The 21,370-nt window shown below is 39.1% G+C and overlaps 1 protein-coding gene across 2 annotated transcripts in view; it reads left to right on the top strand.

The window, feature by feature from the left end:
• Positions 1–21,370, top strand: part of si:dkey-237h12.3 (teneurin-3) — a 269,612-nt gene that overhangs the window by 163,067 nt on the left and 85,175 nt on the right. For both annotated transcript variants that reach the window (XM_022684019.2, XM_022684021.2), the window contains exons 5-7: positions 2,185–2,420; positions 13,548–13,667; positions 18,624–18,829. In XM_022684019.2, coding sequence (XP_022539740.2) covers positions 2,185–2,420; positions 13,548–13,667; positions 18,624–18,829 — 562 coding nt within the window. The remainder of the gene's footprint in view (positions 1–2,184; positions 2,421–13,547; positions 13,668–18,623; positions 18,830–21,370) is intronic.

A 21,370-nucleotide genomic window follows, 5' to 3' on the forward strand; every position in this document is an offset into this window, starting at 1 on the left:
TACTTACCAAACCCGAACTCTTCCACCTACCCACTTCAAACCCATTTACTTACGCACCCCGAACTCTTCCACCTACCCACCTCAAACCCATTTACTTACCCGCTCCGAACCCATCAACTTACCCAACCTGAACTCTTCCCCCTACCCACCTCAAACCCCTTTATTTACCCAACCCGAACTCTTCCACCTACCGTCTCAAACCCGTTTACTTACCCAACCCAAACTCTTGTGTTGGGTTAGAGTGTGTGTGTTAATCGTTTGTGAAGCTCTTTAATACTCCTCATCCTTTATTCACTCCAAACTCATACATTCATCTTCCCAATCCATCCACTTACCCAACCCGAACTCCTCCACCTACCCACCTCATACCCGTTTACTTACCCAATCCGAACTCCTCCACCAACCCACCTCAAACCCATTTACTTACCCACCCCGAACTCTTCCACCTACCCACCTCAAACCCATTTACTTACCAAACCCGAACTCTTCCACCTACCCACCTCAAACACGATAACTTACCCAACCCAAACTCTTCCACCTACCCACCTCAAACCCATTTACTTACCCAACCCAAACTCTTCCACCTACCCACCTCAAACACGATAACTTACCCAACCTAAACTCTTCCACCTACCCACCTCAAACCCATTTACTTACCCAACCCAAACTCTTCCACCTACCCACCTCAAACCCATTTACTTACCAAACCCGAACTATTCCACCTACCCACCTCAAACACGATAACTTACCCAACCTAAACTCTTCCACCTACCCACCTCAAACCCATTTACTTACCCAACCCAAACTCTTCCACCTACCCACCTCAAACCCATTTACTTACCAAACCCGAACTCTTCCACGTACCCACCTCAAACCCATTTACTTACCCACCCCGAACTCTTCCACCTACCCACCTCAAACCCATTTACTTACCAAACCCGAACTCTTCCACCTACCCACTTCAAACCCATTTACTTACCCACCCCGAACTCTTCCACCTACCCACCTCAAACCCATTTACTTACCCGCTCCGAACCCATCAACTTACCCAACCTGAACTCTTCCCCCTACCCACCTCAAACCCCTTTATTTACCCAACCCGAACTCTTCCACCTACCGTCTCAAACCCGTTTACTTACCCAACCCAAACTCTTGCACCTACCCAACTCAAAACTTTTTACTTACCCAACCCAAACTCTTCCCCCTACCCACCTCAAACCCATTTACCTACCCAACCCAAACTCTTCCCCCTACCCACCTCAAACCCGTTTACTTACCCAACCCGAACTCTTCCCCCTACCCACCTCAAACCCATTTACTTACCCACCTGAACTCTTCCCCCTACCCACCTCAAACCCATGTACTTACCCACCCGAACTCTTCCACCTACCCAACCCAAAGTCTTCCACCTACCCACCTCAAACCCGTTTACTTACCCAACCTGAACCCATCCACTTAACCAACCCAAACTCTTTTACCTACCCACCTCAAACCCATTTACTTACCCAACCTGAACCCATCCACTTAACCAACCCAAACTCTTCCACCTACCCGTCTCAAACCTGTTTACTTACCCAAACCTGTTTACTTACCCAACCCAAACTCATTCATACATTTGTCCCAAACCCATCCACTTATCCACCCCAAACTCAGGATGCTGCTCATAGGACGCCGCCCCAGGACACTGCCGACAGGACACTGCTCTAAGGATGCTTTCCAGAGGGTGCTGCTCACAGGTTGTTTCTTGGGCTGAATTAAACCTTATACAGTTTATGTACCTATATCTTTTTAACTGCTCTTCAAAAGAGTACCTCATGCAGTCATGGAACCCCTGAGAACAGAGAACAGTGTTCTTTTGGGAAACATTCAAATGATAAACAGGGCTGGTGTTTAAGGCTAAGACTGAGTGTTTAAAAGTCAAATATATCCTTTTAAAATCTTCAAAGTGTCTTTGTAACTTGTGTCGTAAGATTGTTCCACGTTCTGATGTAATCAAGTAAGATGCAGACTTCAAACACTTCAAAAGGACTTCAAAAGGCCAGTCTGAAACTTTGTGTTGTGTGATGCCGCCTGTGGACTGAAGTTACGTGGTTTTAGCCTCTGGGACACTACGGGGGGTATCGGCTCTGTTTTAGGCCGGTTTTGTTTGTTCTGTCTCTTTACTGCTGATTTTTGTGTTTCCAGGCACTTCCTGCTAAAGACTGGCACTGGCTCCGCCTCTCTCTTCACCACGCCCAATCCAGGATACACCATGGCCACAGGGGTGTATTCCCCACCGGCTCGGCCCCTCCCCAGAAACAACCTGACCAGAGGGGCGTTCAAATTCAAGAAGTCTCCGAAACACTGCTCCTGGAAATGCACTGCTCTCAGTGCAGTGGGCGTGGCCACACTGCTGTCAATCATGCTCTGCTACTGTATAGGTAAGTAGAGGAATAGAAGGTGTGTGCAATTTTAAACAAATTATTTTGGTTTAGTTGAGTTTAGTCGCAGTTAGTTGGAATTTATTTCTGGATTTAGTTCTGTGGATATTAGTTGAATTAAGTTAAGTCAGGCTTAGTTGAGTTTAGTCAGGTTTTGGTTTGGTCTAGTTCAGTTTAGTTGATTTAGTTGTGGTCCATCCATTTTTGTTATTAAGATTTGTGTGCAAGTTTTGCTGGGTTTAGTCTAGATTAGTGGAGTTTATTTGAGTTTAGTTTATTAATTTTTCAATTTTAGTTGGTTTTATTTGAGTTATGCTGGGAAACATTGTGTTGGGTTTATTCAGATGTAAGTTATGTTTAACTGAGTTAGATGAATTCAACAATTTTAGTTTAGCTGGGCTTAGTTGAGTTAATTAGTCATGCTTATTTTTATATATTTGAGTTAATTTAAGCAAAGTTGACTTTAATTGAGTTAACTGGGTTTGGTTTAGTGTTGTTGGGTTTAGTTTTGTTGGGTTTAGTTTAAACAGAATTGAACTTAGTTTGGTTAATTTTTAATGTATTTGAGTTTAGTTTGGGTAAACTCAGGTTGGGGTTTGAGCATTTTATTCACCTTACTATGCTTTATAAGATTTTATTTATCAATGAAAGATACATTTTACTACATTATTTATCCTTAAAATGAAAAGTCTGAAATGAGGAATGTCGTGTGCGGCTGTGGAACACCCGCATTAGGTCTCTACATGCAGACAGTGAATCCTGACCCTCTGGAGTTTCCCTCCAGACCCGGGAACTGGGCTGTTCTAAAGAACCTGAAAGAGAAATATGAGTGTGAAGAACCTTTAGAGAGTTTAAAGAAGATCAGACAGGACTCTATTAATTCCTAAACGGGAATTAGAGACTCTTAGGCTTCCCCCATCGGGCCCAGAACTGAATCAGTGACAGAACTGCACCAGGGGTTTACTGCTGAGCTCCCCTCCAGCCTGGGACCTACGACTGAGAGCTTAAACCAGTACAGAACTGAACATTATTAAGACCTTCCTAAATGATCTCTTATTCACTCAGAATTTTATTTTAAGGAATCAGAAGCAGTTCTTCTTTGCTTTTGCTTACAGAACCGACACAAATCGGTGATAATCACTTTTTATCTGTGAATAACATCATCTATCACAGCTGCATGTTATTCAGGTGCAAAAAGAATGTGGTACAATAAGACTACCTTTATAAAGTGTTCATAAATGGTTTACAGTTAGTTTATTAATGGTTACTAATTAGGTTGTAATCAGTTATAACATAATTAGAAAGGGCAACAATGACCTTTTGTTTGCAAAATCGTGAACCCACAGCCATTTATATTGTTGTCCTTTCTAATGATGTGTTATAACTGATTATTAATGATTCTTAAGGCATTTACAACCTAACTAGTAACCATTAATAAACTAATTGTAAACCATTTATAAACCCTTCATAAAGGTAGTCTTATTTTCAAGTGGTACCAAGAATGTAAATTAATACATGTGTAAAATCATAGATATTTACAGCAACATAAAAGTTTGTTTCTTTTATCTTTGTTAAATCAGTTTTGTATTAAAACTATATTATTATTATTATTATTATTATTATTATTATTATTATTATTATTATTATTATTATTATTATTATTATTATTAATAATGCTTGATACATAATTTAGGCACAATGTATACAAAACATATTTACTTATAACTCCCATAATAATAACTCCCATCCTACATGTCCTTGACAATTACATATAATTATCTAATTTTTATTTTTATCTATTTAATTGATTACATGGAATAATTGCTGCTCTGCAAAATAATCCAACATATAATGTTCTAAAATGATTTAGAATAAAAGAAATAGGACAAATCAACATGATATTAATTAAATATTACGACTGAATTTCCCAAAACACCACAATAAGCGATTTGTTCAGACATCAGTAAATGAATTTGAACATGTGTATTACTGCTGTCACCAAATGTGAAAATGATTCTCCTTTTTATATTTTTATTTGATTTCTTGGTGTGAATTTTCACAGGTGATATAAACAGACTCTGATATAAACTCTGGCATAGCGGCACAGTTAGCATGTGCAGATGTTCTGTACATGTGTTTATTTGACTGGAGATTCCAGATGGTCTCTCATTTGATGTGTCTGCAGTCATTGTGAATCAAAAAACAGATATACTGAATTCCAATTTTTCAACTAATTTCATTTTTTTTTTATCAATGTCACGCTCAGTAAAGACACTGCTTCTACTTAAATAAAGCTTATCAGTGATGCGTGTTTCTATGTGATAGTAGAGTAGTCAAGTAGTTTTACTGTCAATACTGCATATGTACAGGACATACAGAGAATTGAAATTACGTTACTCTCCTTCCCAATTTTACAGCAAGTACAGATAATAGATATAATAAAAGAGAATGGGAGACACTATGGGTACAATACAGCAGGGACACAATAGACATACATGAGACAAAAACAAGGTGCAGTAGTGTGGGGGAAAAATATAAGTTATATAAATATAAGTAAAAAAAAAAAGAAATAGATATATAATATAAAAGAGTGGGAGACACTATATGTACAATACAACAAGACACAATAAACATATGTAAGACAATAGTGCAATATTGATGGTGATTGAGATGGGATGACAGTATAAATAGTATATAACAGTAGTGCAAATATTTATGTTATGTAGCTTAAGGCTGGTAAAGTGAATGAGTGCTAAAGTTCTTAAAAGTTCATAGTACTTTCGCTAGTAAGGGTGGGAGGAGCTTCTTTTATGCACATATAAGAACAGAGATGTTCACAAAATCTAAGCATAATCTGAATATTGGCTCATTTTACTTGTTGCTGGTTAAATTACAGTTGTTGGTAGATTACCTTTTTGTTACATTACATTCCATTACATTTGGCAGACGCTTTTGTCCAAAGCGACTTCCAACAGTGAAGTACAAAGAGTAATAGAAGTTAAAGGTAAAATCATCTTTATATAGGGCTTAAAGGAGGTCAAAGGGAAATAATAGGATAGAGGAGTGAAGGAGGGGAAGAAGGAAATGAGGTTAGAAGTAGTTAGTGTGTTAGAGGTGTTAAGAGAGTAAGTGCTCTTTGAAGAGCTCTGTCTTCAGGAATTTATTAAAGATAGTGAGAGATTATCCTAATCTGGTAGTGGAAGATAGTTTGTTCCACCATTGGGGAACTCTGTATGAGAACAGTCTGGATTGCTTTGTGTGAATGTTTGTTTGGTCACCTTGTAGGCGATTGTAAGAGCTTTGAATTTGATACGAGCAGCAACCGGTAGCCAGTGGAGCTCAATGAGCAGTGGGGTGACATGTGCCCGTTGGTTTTGGCTGGTTGAAGACCAAACGTGCTGCTGCATTCTGGATCATCTGGAGTGGTTTTACTACGCAGGCCTGGAGGCCAGTTAGCAGGGCATTGCAGTAGTCGAGGCGTGAGATGACCACTGCTTGTACCAGGAGTTGGGTGGCCTGTTGCGTCAGAAACGGTCTAATTTTTCTGATGTTGTACAGCGCAAAGCGGCAGGATCGAGCAACTGAGGCCACATGGTGCGTGAAGGAGAGCTGGTCATCAACCATAACAACCAGGTTCCTAGCAACCTTTGTCGGTGAGAGAGAGAGAGTCGATGCCTATAGAGAGGTTGTGTTAAAAAGATGGTTTCACTGGTATAGCTAGAAGTTCAGTCTTTGAGAGATTTAATTGAAGGTGATGCTCCTTCATCCATGAGGATATGTCAGAGAGACACTGCGATATCCGTGCAGAGATTGAGTGATCTTCAGGTGAGAATGACAGGTATAGCTGGGTGTCATCAGCAAAGCAATGGTAGGAAAAGCCATGTGAGCGGATAACCTGACCAAGAGAGGTGGTGTATATTGAGAAGAGAAGGGGTCCCAGTATCGAACCCTGGGGAACCCCAGTGGATAAGGAGTGGGTTGAGGACACCTTTATGCACATATAAAAACAGAGATGTTAACAAAAACTGAAAAATCTGAATACTGGTTCAATTCTCCTGTTGCTGGTTAAATTACAATTGTTGGTGTAGATTACTTTTGTGTATTTAGCTTGGTTGCTTTTGATTGTTGCTAGACAACCTGTGACTGTTCCTGACATTTGTTAGGTAATATGCCATTGTTGCTAGGTAACCTATAACTATTGCTAGAAAACCAGTTATTGTGGCTGGGTAGCCCTTTGTTGTTGCTAGGTAACCTGTTTGTGGTGCTACGTAACCTATAATTGTTTCTAGACAATCATTTATTGTTGCTGGGTAACCTGTCGCTATTGTTGCTATTGCTAGACGACCTGTCATTGTTGCTAGGTTAACTATGTTTGTTGCTATAGTTACCTATTATTATTTTTACCTGTTGATTACCTGACACTGTTCCCAGGTAGCCTTACTTTTTTTCTAAGCAGCCAGCCATTGTTGCTTGGTTACCTGGAAACATGGTATTTTTGTTGGATTACCAATCACTGTATATATATATATATATATATATATAACCTGTGATTTTGTTTTGCCTTCACCACATGTTATAGTTGCTGTTGTAATTCAGCAAAAGGTATTGTTAGGGTCGGGTTTGGACCAAATGTTTGGGCCCGATTAGTTTGTGTGTGTGTGTGTGTGTGTGTGTGTGTACAGGTGCAGGACAGGCTGGGTGAGTGTGCTCCCATTAGAGGAGAGGAAATAGCCCATCAGAAGCAGTTTTTTCTTCCTCTGCCTTTCATCTGAGCCCAAAACACCTGGTGCCCCTACTATACACACACACACACAAATACACACACACACACACACACACACACACACTCACACACACACACACACACCATGTCTCTGTGAATACACCTGGGAGAAATGACAGTTGGCTGATTAATCTCTCCAACCCAACACAGGCCTTTAGACCCGACCCGACTCGCGCTCTGCTTTCACGCTTACAGATCCCGCATGTATTAATAATACCTCCCATATGTATTCTATATTTATATATATATATATATATACACTGGCATGTACTATTTAAAGCTATTTGTTTTATTTCTTAAACAAACTGTCCATTATAATACTGCATGTGTTAGTTTAACCATTCCCAGTGCTCTCCCAGAGGAAGACCAGTATTCCCAGTTCCCATCAAACACCTAATTTATACAACCAGTCCTTCAATAATGCAGAGTGGGAGAGCTGCTGGTGAAACATTATTTGGGTTTATTCTAATGTTATACAGTATAGAGTCAATTACAGGTAGACACTCACACTGACCACTGACTTTATTTATGTTTATTTGGGTTTGTTCTAATGTTATATATGGTTAATTACAGGTAGGCACTCTTACTGACCACTGACTTTATTTATGTTTATTTGGGTTAATTATTATGTTATATAGAGTTAATTACAGGTAGACGCTCTTACTGAACACTGACTTTATTTATGTCTATTTGGGTTTATTCTTATGTTATATAGAGTTAATTACAGGTAGACACTCACACTGACCACTGACTTTATTCATGTTTATTTGGATTAAATTAAATCATTATATAGAGTTAATTACAGGTAGATACTCATACTGATTATTGATTTTATATATGTTTATTTTGCCTTTTTCTAATCTTATATATGGAGTTAATTACAGGTAGACACTCTTACTGATTACTGACTTCATTTATGTTTATTTGGGTTTATTATAATGTTATATAGAGATAATTACAGAAAAACACTCCCATTGACCACTGACTTTATGCTTATTTGAATTTATTCTAATGTTATATAGCGTTAATTACAGGTAGACACTCATACTGACCACTGGCTTTATTGGTGTTTATTTGGTATTTATTTCAAGGTTATATAGAGTTGAATACAGGTAGGCACCCTCACTGACCACTGGCTTTATTTATGTTTATTTGGGTTTATTCTAATGTTATATAGAGTTAATTACATGCAGACACCCTCACTGACCACTGGCTTTATTTATGTTTATTTGTGTTCATTCTAATATTTAATAGTCAATTTCAAGTAGACACTGTATCACTGTTGAAATATAGAATTTTAAATAGATCTGTAAGAATAGGGTATTTCTATATGGTTGTGATTAGGATTAAGGCTTAAAGGAGGTCAGTTGGTCGACGCTGTGCTGGACGAAGGCTCGGGGTGTAGCCGGGGGGGAATTGTCGAGAGGGCTATTTATATTAGATCCAACATCAAAGGAAAAACTTTTAATTTAGTATCTAAAGATAAAGGTTTTGATTTTGTGCTGAAGGGTTCGCTCAGGGCAGAATACGTCCTATGCCATCTTCTCTAATCGTCCTGCTGATGATGACTTATCTCCATACACTGATCCACAAGTGCTGATACAGCTGATTTTAATCACAATTGTCTGAATAACGCTTCCACTTACTGAGAGGCTCCGTTTGAAGTTGTGTATGTGTAACTTTCCTCTCACAGAACTTATGAAACACCCAACAAAACCAAACAAATGGAATCCCACCAAATCAATCTGGATTGATTGATTTATTTTATTGAATTTGTTCAGTAGATCAGACAACAGTACTTTAAAACCAGCTGGATTCTGGTTAGAATGGTGGTTAGAGAGATGTTTTACGGAGACGTTTCACTGATGTGTACCCTTCTAGGCTCTTGTTTACCCCAAAATATAAAATAGTTTCACCCAGAAAGAACTGGCCAACACACATAAAACTTGGTGGGTAGTTGTGCCACACTGTCATGGAGTGACTTAGAATGGCAGTGGGTCATCTTCAGTGATGAGTTTCACTTTTGTGCTCTATTCCAACAGGACAGTGCTCATCCACATAATGCAGATATATCAAGAGCTTGCTTTGAAGACACAGATATTATACATTGATTCGTCAGACTTGTTCCTGATTAAAAGTGTGTGGGATGCTATTGGACACACTTTCAACACTTCTAACCACCCCTATCGCAAAATATGTGAGAATATTGGAGCTGCATGGGATAGATTATCACAGGACACCATTAGGAACCTCTACTACTCTCTACATGCTGAGATGTGTGGCACGTTGCAGCGTTACACATGCATTACACAATAATTCTGTATGAATAGCTCGATACATATGACAGAGAGTTTTCTTATCAGTCTAAATTCATAATAAATCATTTTTGTCAAAAAATCATTTTCTTGTCTATTTTCATACACAAGGCACACTGGATTATAGGGAACAGGGAACAGTTGGAAACAGGGGTGTCACCATGTTTCCCCTCTAATTCGGCTGTAAAGCTAAGCTAAGTAAACAAAACTGTAATTAAAACATTTTCAGATGAGTCAGACCATTGCTGGGTGTTAATCTACACAGATTTCTCTCCTGAAAGCTGTTGTTTTTGGGTGAGTAAAGTGCTTCTGTTTAATTACAGTAAGCTTAGACGGCTAGCATGGTTAGCGGGTAATGCTAATACTGCTCCAGCTGTGCTAGCTAGGGTTAACAGCAGGCTAAAGGCTGATTTACTGCTCATTACAACCTGCCTGGTAAAATTCATTCAAAAGGTGCATCGGATTATAAGGTGCATTGGCGATTTTTGGGAAAATTAAAGTATTTTAAGTGTGCCTTATAGTCAGAAAAATACGGTAAACATGGTAAAACATGGTCCAAGTTTTTTTCCTTCAAGCAGTGCAGGGAAAGTGAATCAGATTAATTTCAGAACACCGTAAATCTTCAACTCAGTGTGAGTAGAGCGGCTGATGACTAAAGCCAGTAGGTAACACCGCTGTGCCACTAATTGGTGAAGTATGAGCTCCCGTTACTGCTTCACCGAATGAGTCACACTGGTATTATACCAGTACACTGCTGGAGACGCTTTCGGCGTAAAAAAAAAAAAAGCTTCCAAACTCAAAGTGTTGCTGTTGCTATGCTGGTTGCCTGGTGCAGAAAGGTCAATAAGGCCTCGTTACAATCACAATGCCGCCCCGTAACAAGAAAGGGGGTCAGCGTGTTGCAGCGAATTTACTGCGGTTAGCTCTCTGGTTTCGCCTTATTCCGGGCTTTTCTGCATTTTCTCTGCATTGTTCCCACACTGAGAGCTATTTGCCGCAGTCGAGAACCCCCCCCCCCCACCGCCCCCCAGCTCTCTGTCTGAACACCCCAACCCCCCCCTCACCCCCCCCCCCAAATATCAAACCGCGAGGAAGAGCCGTCTGAAGCACCGCCGCCTCGCCACGCTCCCTCGCTGCCAACTTTCAAGGAGACTTTTCCCAAGCCACCTTCACACACATTCATACACACACACACTCTCTAACACACACACACACACACCACCCGTGTTTAGAAACAACTAGAAAGTGTTTGGCGGGGATTTAACGCAGCCACATGAAACGTCGACATCTGCAACAGAAGGAGAGAGAGAGAGAGAAAAAAGAAAGAGAGAGACAGAGAAAAAAGAAAGAGAGAGAGAGAGAGAGAGAGATTTCCATGTCAAATAACGAGAGCACACAAACAGATCAGGCTAACAGCGCCTCCTTTATATTTCAGCAGCTTTAGCGTCGCGCCGGCAGGTTAGCGGTGTAGCCCAAATCTGCCGCCGACTCCTCGCCGTAAACACACCCGCCGCCGCTCCGAATACGCCGCTAAAATAGACACTAAACATCTCTTTCTCCAGCCTCATATCTAACAGCAGCATCTTCAAACAGCAGCCTCAGCTAGCACTCGCTAATCATAGCGCTAGTTAGCGTCTCCCGCTCAGAACCGATTCCAGTCACTAAATAAAGAGCTCGTATGAGGAGCTCCACTAACGTTCCAAGAACATTAGCATTTTCCCACACTGGGATTATGTCTATGCTCAGACTGAAATGGGTTTTTAATGGATTGAATCGCCAGGGGTAATGTGTTCTAGTTAGCACGGCTAATGTGCTAACCACCGTAGGACCAGGAATGAACTCTCTCAGGCATCTCAAAGTGAATGTTCAGACTTTGTTACCCTGCTAAAAAAATTCAGCTCAAGACAGTGGTCAGTGATAAACACACTGTAAGAGAGATGTGTTTTGGCAAGAACTTGGCAATACTATACAAGTCAGGATACAGGGGTTACTGCTGTGACCTAGCTTTCATCAAATAAAATACAGATTCTGGTTTTAAAGTTAAGGTATACATACAGCTCTAGAAAAGATGAAGAGACCACTTCAGTTTCTGAATCCGTTTATCTGATTTGGCTATTTATAGGTATATGTTTGAATAAGTGAAGATTGTTGTTTTATTCTATAAAACACTGACAACGTTTCTCCCAAATTCCAAATAAAAATATTGTCATTTAAAGCATGTATTTGCTTAAAATGAGAACTGGCTAATATAACAAAAAAAGATGCAGACCTTTCAGACCTCAAAAAAAGTCAATATTCATAATGTGTTCATAGAGTTCAGAAATCAATATTTGGTGGAATAACCTTATTTTTTTAATCACGGTTTTCATGCATCTTGGCATGTTCTCCTCCACCAGTCTTACACACTGCTTTTGGATAACTTTATGCCACTCGTGGTGCAAAAATTCAAGCAGTTTAGCTTGGTTTGATGGCTTGTGATCATCCAACTTTCAATTTGGTAAAATCAAAGAACCTCACTATTATTTTTTTCCAGAGCTGTACATTAACCTAAGGAAGATTCGATTGTCGTAAATAGTTACATATATCTGAGGATCGTCGACCCCCCTATCAATTATCGAATTGTTTTATGTAAGCTATTAGTGTTTCTTAAACATATTCTGGGTGTAATTTTATGCATTGAGCCACCAGATCATAAATTATAAATTATGGGATTACAGTTATATCCCATAAGTCACCTTTCTAAATTCTCTTTTTACTTTCATTATTGAGGGTGTAGTTGTTTTCACTTTCTGCTTTTCTCTCTAGCAAAAGTGAAGCTAGACAGTTTTCCTTTACTAAAAAAAGAAAAATCCCTGCCTGGTTAATGTCTTGCTGTTCTTTTAGTTGAGCACTTTTTACAATTTTCTTTAGGCCGTCCTCATGATTCAGTATAACACAATATTTTTTATACTGTAAGCAAGGCAATATATTTGAATTGTTTGAATAAAGTTAAAAAAAAAATGTTGTATATAAAAAAACACATCATAACATAATAATAGCATTCATAAGCAAGGAATAATAATGTATTTATAAAGCAGTATTTAGATATTTATGAGAAGCTCAAGCAAGTACAACATGGCGTAAGTTCTATTAATTATTTTAAGGCCCTCAAACTGAAGTGGTGAAACATATTTCATTTATAACCCCTTCATTAAGCACATTTCAGTAGAAATGTTTTTTTATTGGCAATGTTCTCTCTCATCAGTCACATCCAGTTTTTAAGATAATATTCTTCAATCATTCATTTTATATCAATATAGTCTCATTTTTTTTTATATATACAAATTTTGCTGTATCTCATGTTACGAGGAATAACATAAGCTAGGGCTGCACAATATATAATTTCAGCATCAAAATCACAATGTGGACATGCTCAATAGTCATGTAGAGCTACTTTAATTATTAATTGTAATTTCTTTTTTTTTTTGCTGTTTGGCACGAATAAAAAATAACTGTTCTGTTCTCATTTTTTCCCATAATTATTAATACTGTACCATTTCAGAACAATGACTTGAAACAATGAAATGTGTTGAAAAGTCCTGTATTTTTTTAATAATCCAATATATTACAACTACAGCAATGTCTTAGATAGCATATGCTGTTTTTTAATATTGACGTAATACTTAAATATAAATAACATTAAACATTATTAACCAATGCTTATAAAGCTCCTTTATATATAGTGTTATTAAACATACTATTGTATTTATTAAAAATATTTATATTTTTATTCAGTCACACTTTATTTAGCACTGCGCCACTGTCTGACACCAATATTTACATGTAAATTAATGATTAAAAATCGATACTTTGTTTAAGAAAATTAAAACAATATTGGAAAGCAAAATATTGTGATACGATACATCATCAATATTTTCTTACACCCTTACTTTATAATACTACACATAAAGTGTTAAAATGAGTGATATATGTTATTAGTATTGTAAGGTTTCTAATTAGCTCTGTATCTCATTATGATCCTGTCTTCAGCGATGCACGTGTTCGGCCTGAACTGGAAGCTGAAGGATGTAGATGACCACGCCTTCGAAAACGGCCGAGCTTCACCTGTAACCTCGGCAACCAGCACTGTGACCTCACTTTCTACTGACGGTAAGTATTTAATAACTCCAGTTGTGCTTAATGGAACTCGTAACTGCAGAGCAAAACTAAAGAAATAAAGTTTAGCAGCACAGAAATTACACTATTATGCATATCAGTGATATGCTAGAACTTGTATCGTGTCCCATGACTTTTGCCATGTCCTTTGGAAGCTAAAGAATGCTCCACTGAGCTGCGGGATATGTGGACAGGGGTCTCTTGCATTGAATGTGAATGTGTTATCTACATTTATTCCAGAGTTGCTTATAGGTTCACATGGGCAATTCTAGCCAGAATCTACTATTAACCATAATTACCATCTACTTCACTGTGCTGTCCACTGTGGGTGGTAATATTAGCATTCTATGGTGTATTCCCAAAACACACGTGACACTGAGAATGAAGGAATGTTAAAAAATGCAGCACTTTCAGACCTGACTCCAACTCTAACAATCATAAGTCACCTTATCTTACTATGAGCATCCTGACAAGTGTTCAACCAGCCTTACTCACAAGATAACACCTCACAATGTAGACAGGTGTAGACAAATTTAACCAATTTTATTCTGTGCACCAGAGAATCTACAGGTGTTCTCAGACTCTCAGAAGTAGAGTGATGATAATATAGTAGTAAATATGCATGAGTACATTTTATATGGACTACTTTTTAATGCATAACACCTAATCAATGTATCCCTCCACCATCTGAATGATGAGACCCAAAATCTATAGAACAAAATCTGGTTAAACAGTGTGTTAGGCATAAGACACTGTTTTCATTTAAAAAATGCCTCAAAATTGCATGCAGTGACTTCTGCAAATTGCTCTAAAATGGAGTGTTTCATGCCAATCCCACTCTAAATTCTAATTAAAATATAATTAATCCTATACATATACTTTAATTATGATTACTGATGGAATTCAGCAACTGCCCAAAGGACCATATTTAATTTTTTTTTTTCATTTTAATGTGTTTTCTATTATACACAGTGTAAATGAGTAAAGAATATTTTTGTTTATAGTAATTGTTTTCTTGGAGTAGCTGTTTTAAAAATGTTAAAAACACCTACCTCTCTGTATTTAAGGCTGCAGCCCGGCAGTGTGTATAAACCCGAGTTTAAACAGGCTCTGTCCTCACAGCACAAATCAGATAAGATAGATGATTCAGAGTAAACACAGAGGTAATATCAGTGTAGGACAATGGGACGTGAAAAAAACTGCGAGGAGGGGTAATGGTCCTCGAAAAACGCCGACATCACCGAGCCGTGAGCCCATCAGCTGCAGCAGCTCTTAGCTCTCAGTTATTTACTCTACAGCTCCAGGTTAAAGCGCTGCAAAGTTACGGGCTATAGAGCTTTAATCGGTCTAAAACTTTGGCCCGGACCCGAATACAACCTCTAAATTTTGTTCTGAACCTAAACCCAACTCCTGAGACTGAACAATGGCTTCTGAACCATAGAAACATATTAAAGAACAAAGATGATCGAAGAACATTCCCAAACTTTAGGAAACCCAGATCTACCCAGAATCAGGTCATCCAGTTTTTCGTCTGTAAATGAACACATTAAAATGAAACATTTTAAAATGAAACATTTTAAACAGGGTCTTTTGGGCAGTTGTTGGATTCCATCAGTTTTTAAAATTCCTACATAATTACAGTATATGTATATGATTATTAATAATTTATTTATAATTTAGAGTGGGGTTGGCATGAAACACTCCATTATGGAGGAATTTGCAGAAGTCAGAACTGTATACAATTTAATGCATTTGCTTTCTATATTATAGAAAACCCATCAGACATCTGAAGCTCTTAAGGCTCCTCACAGAAAGTTATTAGACCATGTGGTTATGAAATCACTGTCTTATGCCTAACACACTTTTTTATCGTTTTTTTTTTTACTATAGATTTTGGATTTCATGATTCAGATGGTGGAGGGATACATTGATCAGGGTGTTGTGCGGTAAAAAGTAGTCCATGTAAAATCTATTTGTGCATATTCACTACTATTTTATCATCACTCTACATAAAGTGTCTGAGAACACCTGTAGATTCTCTGGTGCACAGACAAATTGTTATATTTGTCTTCACCTGTCAGGTGCAAGTTGTTAGGTGCTATCTTGTGAGTGAGCCTGGTTGAACAGTTGGGGTCAGGTCTTAAAGTAAGGGTGCAGATGGATGAGGTGCAGGTATTTTTTTAACATTCCTTCATCCTCAGTGTCACGTGAGTTTTGGGAATACACCATAGAATGCTAATATTGCCACCCACAGTGGACAGCGCAGTGGAGTGGATGGTAATTATGGTTAATGGCAGCTTCTGGCTAGAATTGCCCATGTGAACAGATAAGCAACTCTTTGAACTCATCCTAATTTAAGGTTTGGACCAAAGCTTAACTCAGAACTGACCCAAGCCCAATTGTTGGAAAAAACACATTGTACATTTTGGCATCAAGTTTTGAGTCTAATCCTGAACTGAGCCTAACAATTCCATAGCTCATAATCAAAGTTTAATTCTGAAGCTGACTTGAGCCTCAACACAAAACACAACTTGTTCAACTAGCCAAACCGACCTCTACCCTTTCATCCAGTTTCCAGAAGTTACCTGAGCTTTTTTTTGGGTAGACTCTAGCTGTGTTCCAAAATCTTGGCTAGAGTCGATGTAGATGGCTCTTGGTAGGTTTGTTGGTTTGCGATGCTCCTGACACTAGAAGGGAAAATATGGAAGAGTGCACGGCTCCTACAATGCATCTGAAGTCAGACTTCACCTCTTTTCCAGCTACTGCCAATCAATACAGCATCACTAGGAAGCATCACAATATGCTTGGAGGAAAGCGTTGTATCCCCAGCTCTGATACATCAGCTAACAGATGCCTGTGCTGGCCATCATCACTATGGGAGTGATAATGGGAGAGAGCACCACCTACTGTACCCACCCAGAGAGAAACAACATGACCTACTGTACTCTCTCTGACTCCGGCTGCTGATGGAGAAGCACCATGACCTGGGATACACTCGCAGCTGCAAAAAAAACAAAAAAAACAATAAATAACATTTAATTTTAAGATTTTACAAGCTGTACCCTCTCAGCTCGACACTACGCATTTTACAGCCTCCTCTGATCTTCAGCGATCGGAAGCAGAGCTGTTTCAGCCGTCATTAGGTTACTGTCAATGGCCAGCTGTGATATTAGCGATAAACCGCAGCGAGCCAGAATGCTCTCATGAGCTTCAAGACTGCACAGCTTAAATCCCATAAACTGGCCTAATTAGTGTGTCTGGAATGAGATCTGACCAGTTCGAGATGATCAATATCAGACCTCTCTCTCTTTCTCTCTCTTCTGAAGAACTGGCTCTTTATGATCTTCTCTGCGAGTTCTGTTCTGAACCGCCGTCTGGCTAATAGACTGTCTAACAGCTGCTCTCATGCAGAATAAAGGCTTTACTCAGGTACTCAAGTCTCAGAACCGCCTGCTTGCGTTCAGGGTTAAATTTAACGCATTTTGTGGAGCTGTCGAACGCGGGCGGTGTCTGGAGGTGTGTCATACTTTCGATTTGTTTACAGCTCTTCAGAAAAGGAATCAGTGGCTGATGGAATCTTAAATTTCACAGCGTTTCAGTTCAGTTTGATTGCTTTGATGTGATTCAGGATTGGTTTTAAAACAACACTCACGCAAAGATTGATACACAAACATAACTAGAGTATTTATTTAGACCCTGATGGAATATTGACATTTTTTTATCTAAAGACACATTTATTACCAGCATTGATAACATACATCCATTGCTGCAAAAGTCGGCATGCAGTTCTGTCTCAGACAGATATACAGCTCTGGAAAAAATTAAGAGACCTGAATCAATTTCTCTCATTTTGCTATTTATGGGTATATGTTTGAATGAACATATGAAAATGAACATTGTTGTTTGATTCTATAAACTACAGACAACAATTATCCCAAATACCAAATAAAGATATTGTCATTTAGAGCATTTATTTGCAGAAAATGAGAAATGGCTGAAATACCAAAAAGATGCAGAGCTTTCAGACCTCAAATAATGCAAAGAAAACAAGTTCATATTCAATATTCCAATATTTGGTGGAATAACCCTGGTTTTTGCTCACAGTTTTCATGCATCTTGGCTTGTTCTCCTCCACCAGTCTTACACACTGCTTTTGGATAACTTTATGCCACTTCTGGTGCAAGAGTTCAAGCAGTTCAGCTTGGTTTGATGGCTTGCGATCATCCATCTTCCTCTTGATTATATTCCGGGGGTTTTAAATTTGGTAAAATCAAAGAAACTCATCAGTTTTAAGTGGTCTCTCTTTTTTTCAGAGCTGCATAAATAATTACAGGTGTGGCATGTTTTGCCTGGAGAGAGCCCCACTTTCAAATAAAAAGGCTCTCAGGGGCTACTTTTGGGTAGTGTACCTTTTGGTGAGAGATCTTTGACTGCTAGACATGCCTCTATGTTTCACTCAAAGAGAATTCTGCCCAGTTCACAGACTTCGAGAGGGAGCATCATTAGACTGAGAGATTCAGGATGGTAGTTTTGATTAAATTACTACAATTTAGACTATATGTCAGTCAGCCACCAATCCACTTTGTTTGCAGTGGTGTTTGTAATTAATGAGAAACCTGGACTGCTGTAAACTGTATGGTCTTTGGTAATAAATTCAGTGATAAAGTTTCTGATCGAACGATCAACCTTCCGCAACTGCTGATGTGATGATCTGGGAAGCAGCGCATGTGACAGTCAGTCACTCCTAGTAGTGATACGAGGGACACTAACAGCTCAGCGATATGTGTAGGACATCCTGCAGACACATGTTTTGCCTCTCATAGCAAGGGTTTCCCAGTATTGCAACACTTTCTTGTCTGGTTTGGACAATGCTGGATGATGGTATCACTGGCAAGTGTGTGAGTGTGTTTGTTATTAATGCTTGTTATTAATAGCACTGTGTGTTTACAGGCAGGGTGGGCGTGGCTGAGCCCATGCTGGACTCAGGTCAGGTGGAAGTAGGGCAGCAGGTTGGTCAGGCAGTTCCTCCGGCTGTGTTCTGGAGAACCAACATGGAGATGGAGCGTCCACGCTTCCTCAAGTTCAACATCTCCATCCAGAAAAACGCCCTGATTGGAGTATACGGCCGAAAAGGCCTGCCACCCTCACACACACAGGTACAACTCTCCGAACCAGCCGCACACACTCCACACTATTTACACTCAGCATTCTATACCATCTTTACTCTACACACTCTGCAATCTTTAATATCTTTACTCTACACTCTGTACTCTACACACACTGCACTCTACACATTTTACAGTTTCTTCACACTCTGCATTCTGCACTCTCTATGCTCTACACTCTACATATTCAACTCTCTGAACTCTATACTCTCTACACTCTCTACACTCTCTTCACTCTACACTCTCTAAACTGTACACTCTCTAAACTCTACACACTCTACAGTCTTTACACTCTACACTCTCCTCACTCTACACTCTCTAAACTGTACACTCTCTAAACTCTACACACTCTGCAGTCTTTACACTCTACACTCTCCTCACTCTACACTCTCTAAACTGTACACTCTCTAAACTCTACACACTCTACAGTCTTTACACTCTACACTCTCTAAACTGTACACTCTAAACTCTACACACTCTACAGGCTTTACACTCTACACTCTCCTCACTCTACACTCTCTAAACTGTACACTCTCTAAACTCTACACACTCTACAGTCTTTACACTCTACACTCTCTAAACTGTACACTCTAAACTCTACACACTCTACAGGCTTTACACTCTACACTCTCCTCACTCTACACTCTCTAAACTGTACACTCTCTAAACTCTACACACTCTACAGTCTTTACACTCTACACTCTCTAAACTGTACACTCTAAACTCTACACACTCTACAGGCTTTACACTCTACACTCTCTTAACTGTACACTCTAAACTCTACACACTCTACAGTCTTTACACTCTACACTCTCCTCACTCTACACTCTCTAAACTCTACACTCTCTAAACTGTACACTCTCTACAGTCTTTACACTCTACACTCTCCTCACTCTACACTCTCTAAACTGTACACTCTCTAAACTGTACACTCTCTACAGTCTTTACACTCTACACTCTCCTCACTCTACTCTCTCTAAACTGTACACTCTCTAAACTCTACACACTCTACAGTCTTTACACTCTACACTCTCTAAACTGTACACTCTCTAAACTCTACACACTCTGCACTGTACACCCTCTACACTTTACAGACTTTACACTCTACACTTTCTTCGCTCTCTACACTCTCTATACTCTCTATACTCTAAACACTCTGTACTCTACACACTCTTCACTCTCTCCACACTCTCAGCTCTACGCTCTAAACTCTTCACTCCCTAAACTCCACATCCTGTTTACTCTTACACACTCTGCACTTTACACACTCTACACTTTCTTCGCTCTCTACACTCTCTATACTCTACACACTCTTCACTCTCCACCATCTCTACACACTCTGCACTCTTCACTCTACACTCTGTACTCTCTACACACTCTGCACTCTATACACTATTCACTCTCAACATACTCTGTACTTTACAATCTGTACACTCTACACACTTTACACTCTACACACTCTGCGTTCTACACTCTCTACACACTCTTCACTCTACACACTATACAGACTCTACACACTCTGTACTGTACACTTTCTACACTTCAAACATGTTATACTCTACACGCTATACAGACTCTACACACTCTGTACTGTACACTTTCTACACTTCAAACATGTTATACTCTACACGCTATACAGACTCTTTTTTATGTGATTTACATGCTGTTTACTCTATACGCTTATCTTTTTACACTCTCTTTGCATGTTCATCACTTCACTTTTCATTTTTATGTGCAATCAACATGCTTCACTGAATGCAGTGAATGCTAAAGTATTCCTTTAAAGAAGCAATCATGGCTGCATACAAACAGCTGGGAATCAATGTGTTTCCACTTATTTTCACCTCTCTTTCTCTTTCGCTCTCTCTTTGTCTGTCTCTCTCTCTGTAAAATAAGCTCTTCAGGGGTAGGGATGTGTGCTTTCATTAGCAGGTGAATGTTAGAGTTTTGATTTAGAAATAAGTGCAGTGATAAATCAATGAAGAGAGAGTAAATTGAGGATATCACTAATATAGGTAAATTATTAAATTCCATAAAAGCATTTTAAAGTGCCTGAGATTATTTTTAAAAATGTTTGTAATTTGTATTACAGACAGTAATAAACAGAGCCGTTTGTTTTGAGTGTGTATCGACTGAAGCTGATTAATATGAGAGGGAGATGCAGGCCCTGGAGCTCGAAGGTGGAGGAAGCAAATCCTCCTTAAGTCAAAGAAAACACACCCTGTTTTAATAGAGACATCACTTCCTGTCGTTACTGATGCTCTCTAACACCCACAGCTGTCAATAACACAAAGCTCTATTGTAGTGAGGCTGAAAAAGTGACTGCACCGTTCGAGATGTTCAATCAATGTGTTCTTAAAGCCATCACAATGGAGCAGCCGGGGAATCGAGCTCTCGCTTCAATTCGTTATTTGTCTCTCTGTTGCTGGTTGTACCTGATGAGTCAGAAATCAATGGACACAACTTTAATCCAGAGCCTCAATTTTAGAGTTTCCAGGTCACTTTAAACCTCTGGGCCATTCGTATGTAGCA

The sequence above is a fragment of the Astyanax mexicanus genome, chromosome 10, assembly GCF_023375975.1.
Source record: "Astyanax mexicanus isolate ESR-SI-001 chromosome 10, AstMex3_surface, whole genome shotgun sequence".
NCBI classification, from domain to species: Eukaryota; Metazoa; Chordata; class Actinopteri; order Characiformes; family Acestrorhamphidae; genus Astyanax; species Astyanax mexicanus.